Here is a 14,887-nt window from a genome sequence, read left to right as displayed (position 1 = left end):
CTACCTCCTGACTCCTCGTGTTGTTTGTTCTGAGTCACCCAGCCCTCCCCGAACAAACACTGACCGGGCGCCTACTGTATTAGGCATTCCCAGGCAGGGTGTTTCTTTTTCGCTACCCTAGTATCGATTATTGGCTGCTTGCTTTTCCTCCCTCATTTTTCACGCGACCATTTTAAAAAACTGCCCTTCCGTGCGGAGTTAAAGGGGGGGGGGGGGGGGTGGATAGTGCCAGCCTGGCGTCAGGCAGAGTGGCGTGAGATGGTGACTGGCGGGCCCCGGGTCGGCGGCTGGACCCGCACAGCGATGATCTAGGAAGTCCATGACGCCTTCTGACCCAGGGAGTGACCCCCCGGATCATCTGGGTGTGGGAGGGGCGAGGCTGTCTCTCTGCCAGACCGCGCCCTGAGCTTTTCAGTGACCCCGCTGGTAGGGCGTCGGGAAGGAAACTCAGGTGCCAGATGCCTACGTCTTTGCTTTCTGTTGCGAGGTGACCCAGGCATCCGTCCAGGTTCCCCAAGTTCAGTCTCTCCACCAGGGTTTATCGTGAACTGCCAAGTTTCCAGCTGTGGGGGCGAACACGGTTTCTCCTTGGGCGACAGCTGACCGCGGGACGGACATTTCCACCACCCCCCGTTGGCTTAAGAGTCCCCGACCGCGGCCTTCCCCCACCCCGTCCCCCTCGGCACCCTCCCACCCGCCAGCGCTGGCAGTCCCAAGGCCGGCGGGGTCAAGTTCCTCTAGGGCGCCAGGGAAAGGCCACAGTTTCGGTGCTGCCACGCGAGGCCTTCTGGGCAGACATTAGCCAATCCTCAAGAGGCATACACGAGCCCCAGCCAATCACCACCCGTCTTATTCCTAGGTCCCGCCCGCGCCGGCCTTTCCTCCCAGACCCACCTCCCCACCCCACTTCCAGTCGCCCGTAGACGCGGCTGTAGTTGCAGCCGCCTCCAAAGCTGACCCGGGCCTGGGGACCGGCCTCCACTGGCGCCCTTCGCTTTCTCCTGCTGCCTTCACTGAGGATGAGTCCCTGCGCGGCCGTGCGCCCACCCCGCGGAGACCACTGGCGCATTTTCATCTAGCGACTGGTGAGGGAGGCTTCGGCCGCGCACGGCCGTACGGAGCCGGGCAGAGGCGACGGGACGGTGTGATCTTCCCGCAGGGTGCGGGGGACAGCGGGCCGGGCTCCGCGCGAGGCGGCGCGAGGCCGGCCGTGTGGCCCGGGTCCCAGCGGCCACCTCCCCGCGTCCTCCCCGAGCTAATGAATGGTGTGTGCGGGCAGAGCGCTACGTTGCGGTTCTCCTGCCACGCCCTCCAGCGACGTCGCGCTGCTTGTTTCTGGTGGTTGTCTCCTGTCACTGTCCCTCGAGCCTTGACTGAGAAGTCATTCCTCGAGGCGCCCGTATTCCTCAGCCCCTTCGTCGCGTCACAGAAGTTTTCGTTCACTCTGGGGATGCTAACGATGAAGTGCAGAGTGAATCGACTGTTCTGTGAAAGGGACCCGTTCTTTTCTTGGGGGATGGAGGGGAGAGGATAGAGGGCTTCTGTTCTTGTATCATGTTGCGGATTTCTTAAAAAAGAAAAAAAAAGTTTTAGTTCAGCAGCGAGATAAGTAACCCAGGATATCCGTGATTCCGGATTTCCAGCGTAGGTAATAAAACGTAAAGGGTGTTCACCAAACAGGTCAGAAGTAGAAATTGATGTGACACCTTTTTTTTTTGCCCATGCATGAAAGATAGGGGGTTTGAAAGTCGAAATTTATCAGAAATGATAAAAGAACCAGTGTTTCTATGCCCGTGATGTCCAAATTCACATCCTGCCATAGATCCTTGATCTTTTCACTGCCACCCCCCATTTTTTTAAACTTTTTAATTTTAATTTTTATTTATTTATTTGGCTGCACCTGGGATCTAGCTCCCTGCCCAGGGATGAAACCTGGACTCCCTGCACTGGGAGCCCAGCGTCCTAGCCACTGGACCACCGGGGGAGTCCCTGCCTTTTCTAATTTGAATTCCTTGATTTTTATGGATTTCAGAAATTAATATAGGGCAGAAAGAGCTGCTTTCTACAAAGAATTATAGTATAGATACTGGCAGAAAGTACAGATATTTAGTCAAAGCAGCTTCTTTCAAGGAATTTTAAAAAATGGCTCTTCTGTTATTTAAAAATTTTAAAAACTTGTGTCCACGGCTTTCATTATGCTAAATTGTACCTTATGCTTCAAGACCATAAAGTTCAATAGACCATATTACATAAGGAGCTCAGTGTTACTTGGTTAATTATTATAAATGATTTCAAAGTCAGCTTATTATTATTATTTTTTAAAATCTTTTGGTCATGTCCTGTGTTATGTGGGATCTTAGTTCCCCAACTATGACCCGGGATCAAACCTGTAACCCCTGCAGTGGAGGACAGACTCTTAACCACTGGAGGGATCCCTAAGAAAAATCCCTTTATTATCATGCTGCTGCTGCTACTGCTACTGCTAAGTCACTTCAGTCGTGTCCGACTCTGTGCGACCCCATCCCTGGGATTCTCCAGGCAATAGGGTGATAATTCTTTGCCACCTCCAGAGATGTGCTTGCCCCCTAAAATTTGGGGAATTGTTAAATTGTGAAATTGGGTTTTGTGCTAATAAAATGTTGAATTTTCTATCTCTTGTACCCAGAGAATAATTGAGAAAACATTAGAATGAAATACAGTATTGATAAAGCTAAATTATTTCCTAAAGTAGTAAGTCTTGATGTTTTAAAATTAGGTGAAATATTTTCAGGACTTACAGAAGGAATTTAAAATTTTTAAAATTCTTTGATTATAAGTCACCATAATTTGTAGCTTTGTAACAGTTAACATAGATACAAGGCTTTAGGGAAGATATTTTGATTTTAGAGAGCTCTTCAAAAAAAATAAACCTACTGGTTGAATATATATTATATTTTGTGAGAAATACAAGTTAGTAAGGCATTCCCTTCCCTCCCTTCAGGAGCTTAAAATCTTTGTAGGCAAGGTCTCCACTCATAAGGCAAGTTGTTGTCATTTTGCAGATGAAGAAATTTGGATTAGGGAGATTAAGCTACTTGACCAGGGTTTTAGATGGTAGGAATCCAATTCTTTCTTTCTGTCTTTTTTTTTTTTTTTTTTTAAGTGAAACATGTATTTATTAGGCAGAAAAGAATTGCACCCTCATGGTAGTTTGAATTACTTTTTAGGAGCTATTTCTTCCGGGTTTCGTTTGACCAGTCATTTTGATTTGCCTGGTTCTGAGTCTGTATTCAGTATAGCTTAGGAACTTCCCATGTGTGCCTGCTCATCTTTTAGCCAAGATGGATTCTAGTGCAGAGGCTTATGGGTAGTTGACATCACTTACTGTGAGGTGATGCCTCCTCCCTTTTTGACCTCTAAGGAGCCTTTCATGTGTAGTCCGCAAGGTCTCCTTGACTTCAAGAATGAGGAATAAGTGATCTTTTATATCACACCTGGGCAGGGGCCCAGACTCTTCCATTGTCCTGCTTTTATGGAGTTTCTGGTATTTATAGAGTTTCTGTCCACTGGGGAGAGGAACTGTTCAGTTCAGTCACTCAGCTCTGTCCGACTCTTTGCGACCCCATGAACCACAGCACGCCAGGCCTCCCTGTCCATCACCAACTCCCGGAGTCCACCCAAACCCATGTCCGTTGAGTTGGTGATGCCATCCAACCATCTTATCCTCTGTTGTCCCCTTCTCTTCCTGCCCTCAATCTTTCCCAGCATCAGGGTCTTTTCCAGTGAGTCAGCTCTTTGCATCAGGTGGCCAAAGTATCGGAGTCTTTGCAGTCCAAGAGACTCTTAAGAGTCTTCTCCAACACCACAGTTCAAAAGCATCAATTCTTTGGTGCTCAGCTTTCTTTATAGTCCCAACTGACCACTGGTAAAACCATAGCCTTGACTAAATGGACCTTTGTTGACAAAATAATGTCTGCCTCAAATCCCCCCTGAGAGAGATGAACCCCAAGAAATCTTTATTGGGAGGATGAAGGGCAAAGGTCTGTCTTCTCTAGCTTCTTTAGACTGACATGGAGCTCATACACTCTACCTAGTTGGGGTCACAGAGCTCTTGTTCTGTCTCACCAAGGGACCCGGGGTGACTTGTTATTTTGGCAGGGTCTATTCTGAGGAGTGGCTGGTATCTCTTCATCCCTGTCATCTTGATGCAAAACTGTTATAATTTGGAAGAGACAAACTTAATAATCTAGATTGAAAAAATCAGGGGCCAAATATCAATAAAATAATTTTTTGTAACCGGGAGCCCAAGCAGGAGTAAGAACCAGGTTACATTTCATAGCAGTTTTGATCCTGGTCTAGATAGAGTCAGAGCTTGGGTTACCCTGTCCAGAGGAATGAAGCTATTTGGTGTGGTCATACACATTTTCTTTGTCCTGTTAGCCCAGTGTGATTGATGTAGGTGTCACAGACCCAGTTAGAAGTAGTTGGACAAGTGACAATGTGAATGTTAATAGACAAAATTGGTCACATTTCTTTTCAGGAGAGTAAGTCAGAAACCCAGTGTGGCCCTGGTGCTTTGGGGAGACTTGTAGCCAGGTAGCCATTTGTCTCGTTTTATCTAGGTAGGTTTTAACTCTTAATGTGGTATTAACATATACATAACGAGTTTTATTGGTCCCTGCACATGTGTTTTCTCATCTTGTTAACATATGATTTAAAGCAAATTCATTGTCTAAAAATATAATAATTATAAGAGGAGGCCTTTAAAAAGTAGGGTCGTGGTCACCAGCTGCTAGCAGACATTCTCCTGAGACTGGTTGGTGGCATCCCAAGTTTGACACAGTTCAGAAAACTTAAGTTCTTAGTAATACAAGGACTTGTCTGAAATCACCTCCATAGTAGGAGCCCAATTCTTACGACTACAAGTAAGGGTAATTCTTTTCTGCCACACTATTCTAGTTCTTATTGAAGATTTCCTAACTGCATTTTGAAAGAGCAGTTTGGGTAGAGAGAATACGTAGAATTCACACTGTTTTCTATCTGTGTGATTTTTAGATAGGCTATTCAAGCTTTTACATCAATTTCCTCTTTGTAAAATAAAGGTAATAATATATACAGGGCAATACAGGCTGGAAAGAAGATTAAGTTAGTTCATTTATGTAAAGCACTATGCTTGTCCATACGAAAGTTCAAAAGATGGTAGACGTAACGTTTGTAAGCCGTGGACAAGTTGGCAGCCTTGTAGAGGTTTGAGTAAAAATGTTCCAAGCAGGAGGGACTTTAATATAGTTACTCTATTTTCTGATCTCTATATATCGCTATGTTCCTTTTTCCTTCATAACATTTCTTGGGTACTTACATGTGCATGAATTGTCTCACTGATTTTTCAGGACAACTCAGGAGATAAATAGTTATTCACTTTTTACAGGAGAGAGTTGAAGCTTAGGCAATGGGTGATGTGCCCAGGGTAATTTATAATTTAATTAGTTGTGTATCTGAGTTACTAGCTCGGTGTTCTGAATTCATAGTCTGAACTTTATGTGCTACATAATCTCCAAGTCTAACTGGCATCCTCTTTCTGAGGTCACAAGGCATTAAATATATTGTTTCATTTTGGTCTTAAATATTTCAGAGACTAGCATGATCAGATTTGTGTTTTGGGAATATAACTGAACTCTTAACCAAGGGTATAAATAGGATTATGAGCCATTGTTGAGGGCTCAACCTCTCCTGATTGGCACTTTGTAGTGAACCAGTCTTCAAGGTTAACAATTGCCTGTAGCTAGCTATACTTCTCCACTCAATTTCTCATTAACACTTTTTCACATGTAAAACAAATTTTCACCTTTAATTTCTGTTTGTTCCTTTTAAGTTTGTTTTCTCTGATTTTTAAAGTATTTACCCTCTACTTTTCTTCCTGGCTGCCCAAGCCAGAAACCTAGGAGTTATCACCATATCTAATCAACTCAGGGTCCTAAATATGTTTTTGATTGCTCACTTTCTTTATTCCTAAAGAAAGGCATGTAAGACTGTCTATAATCTAGTGCATCCAGTATATATATATATATATTAGGCATTATGCATTTCTGTTTTCTGAACTTCTTGGAGTTTTCAGAATGGACCAAGATGATTTTAGTGTTTTTATATTTACTCTTCTGCCTCAAATGCCCACTAACCCAAGGCTGACACGTGCTCATCTTAAGTCTTCGTTTATACATATCCTTTGGGAAATCTCTCTATCCCTCTTATTGACTCTACATTCCTATGAGTCACTTGTTATATCTTTACCATAGATTTTTACTCATGATTTTTTTAGTACTTGCTTAAATTCATCCCTTTTTACTAAGTAGTTCATTCCCCTGTGCTAAACTGACCCACTGATGGTAGACTATGTACTAGATAGTAAATCTTGTTCAGTCAATACAATGTGAAATGAACTGTATTTTCATTCAAGTATTATTCATGAATATCGAGAATAGAATTTTTCAAATTATCTAGAGCAACAGTGAAAACTGTCAGTCGCTTAGTTGTGTCTGACTCTGCAGTCCCACGACTGTAGCCCTCTCTAGGCTCCTCTGTCCATGGGATTTCTTAGGCAAGAATACTGGAGTGTGTAGCCATTCCCTTCTCCAGGGGATCTTCCCAACCTAGGGATTGAACCCGGGTCTCCTGCATTTTGGGCAGATTCTTTACTGTCTGAGCCACCAGGGAAGCCCTTAAGCTCTACGTATTTTTGTTTTTGCAGTACCTTGTGACCTGTAGATGCACTGAGGAGGCAGCATAGTGTTGTAGAAATAGCTTGGACTTTACTGTGAAATAGATCTGTTTGAATCCTGAATCCTAACTCTTTTGCTGATAGTGTGATTTGGGTGGCCTACTTAACCTCTCTGATGTAAAATATCACATCATGAGTACTTCCTTTGCTCTCTTTGCCATCAATAAGTATTGTTTAAAGCATAAATAAGATTAACAGTAGGCAATGGGCCAGGAATTTAGGGGAAACATGAGGGCAGGAGACAGGTTTAAGGATTATGAGCACATAGGTTAAAATAACATGAAGAGATTGAAACTATCCAAGGAGAGTATGAATTAGGAAAGGAAAACTCAGTGGAACACTGAGAGAAGCCCAACATTTGAATGTCAGGAGAAGGGACAATGCCTTTGGAAGAAGTGATAGGAGAGAGAGCCCATGCTTAAATGCTTCAGTGGTTCCCTGTCCTTTCACTACTGCTTGGAGATATGAATGTGGTGGTAATGATTCAACAGCAGGGAAGTCAAGTAACATTATCCTCAAGTAATATTTGGTAATTTGGATGTCGTTGGTAACCTTAGTATGTATGGTTTCATTGGAGGAGAGTGCTCGGAAACCAGTGACAGCGGTACTGAAGACCAAACATGAGCTCTGGGATAAAAGTTTTATCTTTTTGTTACTGAAGAAATGGTAGTAATAAAAGCTACTATTTGTGGAATATACATTTGGTGGCAGATGCCATGCTGAGCAGCTTCATTTGTCATTATAGTAACTCTGTGAGGTGGGTGGCATTGTCTCTGTTTTCAGGTGAAGAAATGAAGGCTTGGAGAGATGATTGTGCTTTGCAGTTACATAGTTGGTAACAGCTGGCATTGCTAGATTTGAATTCAAATATGTAGGATTCAGAGAAGTGCTAGCTCTTAGTCACTTCCATATTTATGTTCATAGTACTCTGTATGTGCCTCTCTTGTTACATATTATATAGTATCACTTTTATTTAGATTTAATATTCTTTTTTCCCTTTAAGTGTTTGAATTATGTATCATAACAAATTAGGGAATTCTTTTCTCTTGTACCTTAATTATTGCATGTAGGGTTTGAGTGACTGATGTAAGTGGTTCTTTTCAGGTATTAGGAAGACACTGAAAAATTTTAGAGCCTCAAAGGAATTAAGTACTTGTGACTATTTTTGCCACCTATCATGTTTTCCAGTTTAACATTTTAAACTACTTGAGGCTTTGGTACTTTGTCTTCATGTCAACTAACTACCGAACACTTTGTTAGCTTGTTTACATGTAGCCTAGTGGAAACAGAACTGGAGCTAGAAAGAACTAGGAGTTCTCTAGGTCTCTGCTATCATTTCCAAATGGGGAAATCATAATAGTTAGGAACCAGTTAGATTTAGAATTTCTGACTTAGTGTGATTTGAATTGGGAGTGGAAAATATGGATTTGGAATGTTTATGTCTGCTACACAGAAGTTTTTCCTGTACATACACGTAAACTCACTTATGTCCCTCTAAATAGTCATATAACTGTTTTTCCTCTGTCATTCATATAAATACAGAAGTCTCTTGGTATCAGTCAGGTATTGGTTCTAGGATCCCAATGGTATACCAGAATCCACAGATGCTTAGGTCCTGTATGTAAAATGACTTAATATTTGCATACAAGTATACTTTAAATCATCTTTAGATTATTTCCAATATCTAAATACAATGTCAATGCTATGTAAATATGGTTAAACCTTGAACAACATGGATTTGAAGTGCATAGGTTGACTTATACTTGGATTTTTGTTAATAAATGTGTACTGCAGTACCATCAAGATCTGCCTTTGGTTGAAATTGCAGATATGGAACTGTGACTAGGAGGAACCTAGCATAGGGAAAGCTGGCTGTGAGAGGGTCATTGTGTTGTTCAAGGGTCAACTGTAGTTGAAAATGCTGTGTAAATATAGTTGGTCAGCATGAGGCAAAATCAAGCTTTTGTTTTTGGAACTTTCTGGAAGTTTTAAATACTTTCAATCCAAGCTTGGTTTGATTAACAGATGTGAAACTTGCAGATATGAAGGGCTGACTACATACTTAAAAAAAGTATTTTGGGAACTTAATTTGATACCTTGAAAAGGGTAATTTATGTAGAATTTCTGTTATAAAAGCTTTAAGATCTAGGCGTTATAGATGGATTGACTGCTCATTTAAAATCCAGAAGACAAAAGTACTGAAAGGAGAAGATAATTAGGAGATGATAAATAAAAGGTGATGGAGAAATGCTTAATGTGAAGTAGTCCACTCTAGATAAAAAATTTCTAGTATATTGGTGTTTAGTTTTCTAACAGTGAAGAAACTGAAGATAAGTAGTTTATCAAGCGGTTGACAAATAATGTTTGTTTCTCCAGATCTGAAAAGGCAAAACAAGAAAATTAGCATATTGGAAAAAGACTAGAGGCTCATGTATGGTGGTTGAGTTTTCTTGACTTGCCTGTGGCCTCTCTAATCAACACATTAGCATTTATGTGTGTTTTTAAGGTGTATGTTTATTTTAAAATGGTACATGCGCTTGGTAAAGCATTCAGAAGAGGTTTGTAGTAAAAAGTAAGTCTGCCTTCCATTTCTGTCTCCAGCCGTGTGCTCTTCCCTGGAGCAACCGTTATTAACCATTTTCTTGTATGTTCTTTCTAAACATCTTTCATGCATATTTAAGCATAAACATGTGCTTACATATACATTTTCTCATAAGTGGCATTACACATGCATCTAGTTTTAAGAGACATTTTAGAATTTATCTTGCAGGCTATTTCATATTAGAAAATATGTAGCTGCCTTTTTTTTTTTTTAATACATGAACAATCTTTTGCATGGACACACCGTAACTATCTTTTAACTATGAAGATTTTTTTTATGCATTGATGCAGTGACTGTTCTTGTACCTATGCCATTTCACACATGGATATATTTTTACAGGATAAACTCTTAGGAGTAAAATTGCTTGAGTCAGAAGGAATGCATTTTACATTTTGGCAAATATTACTGAATTGCTGTCTATAATAACTGTACTGGTGTACATTCACCAACAGTGGAGTAGAGTTTCTATTTCTCCATACCCTTGTCTATACATAGTGATATCAACCTTTTTGATCTTTGTCTTTCTGATAAAATTAGTGTCTCATTGTAGTTTTAATTTACATTTCTTTTCTTTTGAATGAGATGAGTTTCTTTTTAAAAATCCATTTAAATATACCCCACCTCCCCTTTTTGTGTGAGAAAATTGGTCATATTCTTTGATTTTTATTTTATTTTTTTTGATATTTATTCTATTTTTACTACTTTGTATAGATGATATATTAAAGGAAAAATTTTCTCCTTTTTTGTCTTTAAATTTTTTTATGTATGTTTTAAACTGATGGAATTTATTGGAGTTTTATAGCTTTTGGATTTTAGATCATATTTAGAGAGACTTTTTCTGCTTTGAGATTATAAAAAAGAGTCTCTTTGTTTTTCTTCTAGTATTTTTATGGTGTTATATCTTATGTTTGACCCATCTGGAATTTATATTGGCGTAAGGTATGAAATAAGTATTTATAGTTTTTTCCCCCCAGATAGCTATCCAGTTATTTTGATACTTGTTGTTTGGCATATTTTTAAAAACACTTATTTCTTTGGCAGCACTGGGTTCTAGTTAGGGCACGGAGGATCTTTTTGTTGTGGCATGCAGGGTCTTTAGTTACAAGATCAAGTTTCTTGACCAAGGGTTGAACCTGGGCCCCCTGAGTTGGGAGCATGGAGTCTTAGCCACTGCTACTGCTACTGCTAAGTCACTTCAGTCGTGTACCAGGAAGTTCCAATACCTGATGTTTAGTTAACATCTCCCTCTGTGGTGAAGAGCCTTCCAGGCAGAGAAAACAGTGTTGGCACGGTGCCTGGCACTTAGTAAATACTAACTGATAAGAGTGTTGGTGGTGTTCGTGGTGGTGGAGGTGTTGGTGATAATGATTACTTACATTTTTTTTTAATTGGCTGCTCTGGGTCTTCACTGGTGCACGAGGGCTTTCTCTAGCTGCAGCCAGCGGGGGCTGCTCTCTAGGGCACGTGGGCTTCAGTAGTTGTGGCTCATGGACTCAACTGTGGCGGGAGGGCTTCAGAGCGCGGGCCCGGAGTTGTGGCGCACCAGCTTAGCTGCTTGAGGCTTGTGGGATCTTCCTGGAGCAGGAGTTAAACCCTTGTCCTCTGCGTTGGCAGGCAGGTTCTTAATGACTGGACCGCCAGGGAAGCCTGATCATTCAGTTTTAAGGGATAAAATTTTTAAGTGGGATTCCTATAAAGACAGTAGATTTAAGTGTGTTTATAGCTTGTGGGGGTGTAACTGGTTAGAGTGTAGAAATACAGGAGAGAAGTAATGAAGGTTCTGGAAGAAAAGAGGTGGGTTCCAGAGTAACACACAGTAGTTAACCTTAAACATAAGACTGGAAAAAAGGTGAGCGGATGACTGATACAGATACAGAATGTTATAGATGTGAAGGTGATGTTGATGCAAATAACCAGTGACCCATAGTAAGAATAAAAGAGGGTTTTATTCCAACTCAACTGCAGATGGTAGCCCAGGAAACAACATCTCAGTAACTTGGGAGGAGCCAGCATAAACATGAACTTTTTTTTGCTGGGAAATACATACAGTCAAGTGTACATGTTGGTAAAAGAGTACTGCTAATCACAAATGACAGATATCTCAAGTAAATGATGGTGGTGTTTTCCTGTGTATGGGGAGGTGTGAGAATCTGGTCGTCTTACCTGTCGTGGTGCCTGTAGATCCCCAGTGTAGGATGCTTCATCCTGTTTTTCCCATCCTAAATATTCCTCAGGACGTACTGTCAGTGGGTTACTGCTGTGGGTTGCGACTCAAGCTTTGTGTTAGTACTGGATGGTGAGCCACACTCTTCTTTAATGGTAAAAGCAGATGTACAGTGTGTTTGACAGGCCATAGGACAGGCTGTTTTTAGTTAGCATAAATTCAAAGACAAATCATGTATAAGCAAGAATAAGCAAGAATGACCTCTCCATATCTCAGTATGTGAAAATTTCTTCTATTAGTGAAAAGTTTTTTTTTTTTAAAACCTGGTTAACTTTTTTTTTTTTTTGGGGGGGCAACCATAACAGAGCTGATAATGCAAAACTGTGGCCATCTAAAAAACAATATTAAGGTGACCTCAAAATTCGTTTCTTTGAAAGTTACATATGAAGTAGGGACAGGTGACCACAGTTTCAGGGCTTGAAATCTCCTAAAATGCAGGAATAGCACAAAGTAATACCTCTCTCTTCCTTTCTCTTTTCTTCTCTTCCCTCATCTCTCTCACTCACACACTGTCTCCTGTCAGATGACAAAATTTAAAAAAAATTGGTAACAACTTTGGCATTCTTTATTCAAGGGAAAACAACCCATGGATTGCGGGGAGTTCAGTTCTCACTAGCAGTGGGGCAGTCTTCCCAGGGGCTTTGGGCGAGAGAGAATTTTGCAGAATGTTGAAAGAGGCAACCCTGAAGCAGGGTGTGCTTGACTAGGAGGTTGGGGATTCCCTGCCGAGGCGTGCAGGTCCCATTTTGTGCAGGGAGGTGAGCACACCAGAGTTGGAGGATTGGTTGGTGAGCGCACCAGAGCAGAGTTAGAGGATTGGCTGGTGTTAGGTTTCCTGGATGGGTGTAGGCTTGGGTTTGTGGTAAGAGCAGGGCCTGATTAAATGAATTAACTTCATCACTCCCCATGTACATACCTACCCATAATGCCTGGGTCCTGAAGTAAAGTTTGAGTGAAGTCAAAGAACTTAGACATACCTCGGATGTGAGAGACCCTTCCAGTCATCTGTATGGTGATGTTGGTAGAATCCAGGCAAACGAGCTGGAAGGTGGCTGCCAGGTGGATCCACTTCCCTCTCCACCTCAACTTTCTCGGTGGGGGTGGATGAAGTCACCTTTCAGGCAGGCTTATAGTCAAGCAGAACTGACCTCCCTGATCAAAACTGGGAGAGGAGGCCGAGCTTTTGTCGGTGAAGCTCTTAACTTTGCCACAAATTCCATATGGAGAGTATCACAGGGGAGGAGGAACAACAAAAGTCAGATCCTGCCATTGATTTGCTTGCTTGCTTTTGAAAGTAGGAATCTGGGGCACTTCAATAGGGGGTAATTGTATTGTAAAATACTTGAGTAAGAGAGAGATTCTGTATTTTTTACTTTGTTTCTCCTTCTCTTACAGGTCACCCTTGCAATTATGGATATTTAAAAGGATCAGACAGTGTGGAGGGGGAGTTCCCCTCCTCACTCCCCCTTGGTGCTTGACTCCAGGAATAATTTATAAACTGTGGAAAGTTTTCTTTTTTAAAGAAAGAACTTGTATTTGATATAAACTTTATAGAGCTATTTATAATTTTTTGATTTAAATGCCAAAATACATTGTACAAATCTATATAGTTTTATACTGTTACCAGGAGGATTTAAATTATAACCCTAAGCAGGCCGTTTATTCTCTACCAGTCTTTCTGAATAGCACCTTTGTGGCCTGGCTTTTTCATTTTTTAAAATTATCTGACTATTCTGAAGAAGGAAGCTGCATAAAAACAATTAGGATGAATTCTTCCATCCCTGACTGCACATCAAAGTGTCGATCCCTGACACATGCTCTGGATGTCCTTTCTGTGGTGACGAAGGGGAGTGAAAACCAGATTAAGGCCTTTGTCTCCAGTCATTGTTATAATGCTGCAACCATCAAGGATGCCTTTGGCCGGAATGCCCTCCACCTTGTTTCCTCCTGTGGAAAAAAAGGAGTGTTAGATTGGCTTATCGAGAAAGGAGTGGATCCCTTGGTGAAAGACAAGGAGTCAGGATGGACAGCTTTGCATAGAAGCATTTTTTATGGGCATATTGATTGTGTTTGGTCTCTACTGAAGGTGAGTGTCATTTGTTTTTTTAAAACTTTTCGGTCTGGCAGGTGTTTTTCTTAATCTCCACGAAGAGATTGGTGTTCTTATCAATTGATATCTTTTACTATTGTAACCATTTTTAGAATTATCCTTTTAATTTAAACCTTTTATGATGTGAAATTCTAAATATATACTAAAGTTTATAATGTAAACTATGGGCCAGTTTTGTGTTACATATTTAATATGTCTCCACTGACTTTCTCCACCCCATGTTATTTTAAAGTAAATCCCAGACATTTTGTCATTTACACAGTACTATATGTCTTTCAGTATTTTTAAGAAGTATGGTTTCCTTTTCTATAGCTATATTATTAGATACTTTAAAAGGGCACTAGTTATTGAAATCATATAAGGACTCTGATTTGAGTAGTGTGTTCATTTCTTGTTTGGCTAGGGATTAAGTTTTTATTGTTTTTGTTCAGTCACTGAGTCATGTCCAACTCTTTGTGACCCCTTGGACTGCAGCACACCAGGCTTCCCTGTCCTTCAGTATCTCCCAGAGTTTGCTCAAATTCATGTCCATTGGGTCAGTGATGCTCTCTAACCGTCTTGTCTCCTGCAGCCTCCTCCTCCTGTCCTCAGTTTTTCCCAGCATCAGGGTCTTTTCCAGTGAGTTGGCTCTTTGCATCAGGTGGCCAAAGTATTGGGGCTTCAGCATCAGGCCTTTCGTTGGATATTCAGGGTTTATTTCCTTTAGGATTGACTGGTTTGACCTCCTTGCTGTCCGTAAACAGTATGAGAAGGCAAAGTTTTTATAGTTGTTTGAAAAATTAATAATCAGAATCAGTTTTGCATGCGTGCTAGGGCGCTTCAGTCATGTCCGACTCTTTGTGACCCTGTGGGCTATAGCATACCAGGCTCCTTTGTCCGTGGGATTCTCCAGGCAAGAATACTGGAGTGGGTTGCCATTTCCTCCTCCAGGAAATCTTCCCAACCCAGGGATTGAACCCATGTCTCTGGCATTTCCTGCATTGGCAGGTAGGTTCTTTACCACTAGCATCACCTGGGAAGCCCAAAAAGTGTTAGTTGCTCAGTAGTGTCTGACTGTTTGCAACTCCATGGACTGTAGCCCGCCAGGCTCCTCTGTCCATGGGATTTCCCAGAATCAGTTTATTTTAAATTTCCCATGAAGTAGATTAAATCTAGGCTTGTTGTACTGGTTAGACAAATAATGTTTTGAGATATACC

At 41.3% G+C, this 14,887-nt stretch overlaps 1 protein-coding gene across 3 annotated transcripts in view; it reads left to right on the top strand.

Moving 5' to 3' along the window:
• The first annotated feature begins 948 nt into the window (after positions 1–948).
• IBTK (inhibitor of Bruton tyrosine kinase) overlaps positions 949–14,887 on the top strand; it is a 90,591-nt gene continuing 76,652 nt past the window's right edge. For all 3 annotated transcript variants that reach the window (XM_043890536.1, XM_043890537.1, XM_043890535.1), the window contains exons 1-2: positions 949–1,085; positions 12,976–13,666. In XM_043890536.1, the coding sequence (XP_043746471.1) occupies positions 13,160–13,666 (507 nt within the window). In that variant the 5' untranslated portion in view covers positions 949–1,085; positions 12,976–13,159. The remainder of the gene's footprint in view (positions 1,086–12,975; positions 13,667–14,887) is intronic.

This window comes from Cervus elaphus, chromosome 28, assembly GCF_910594005.1.
Source record: "Cervus elaphus chromosome 28, mCerEla1.1, whole genome shotgun sequence".
Taxonomy (NCBI): Eukaryota; Metazoa; Chordata; class Mammalia; order Artiodactyla; family Cervidae; genus Cervus; species Cervus elaphus.
This window is presented reverse-complemented; position numbering and strand designations above follow the sequence as displayed.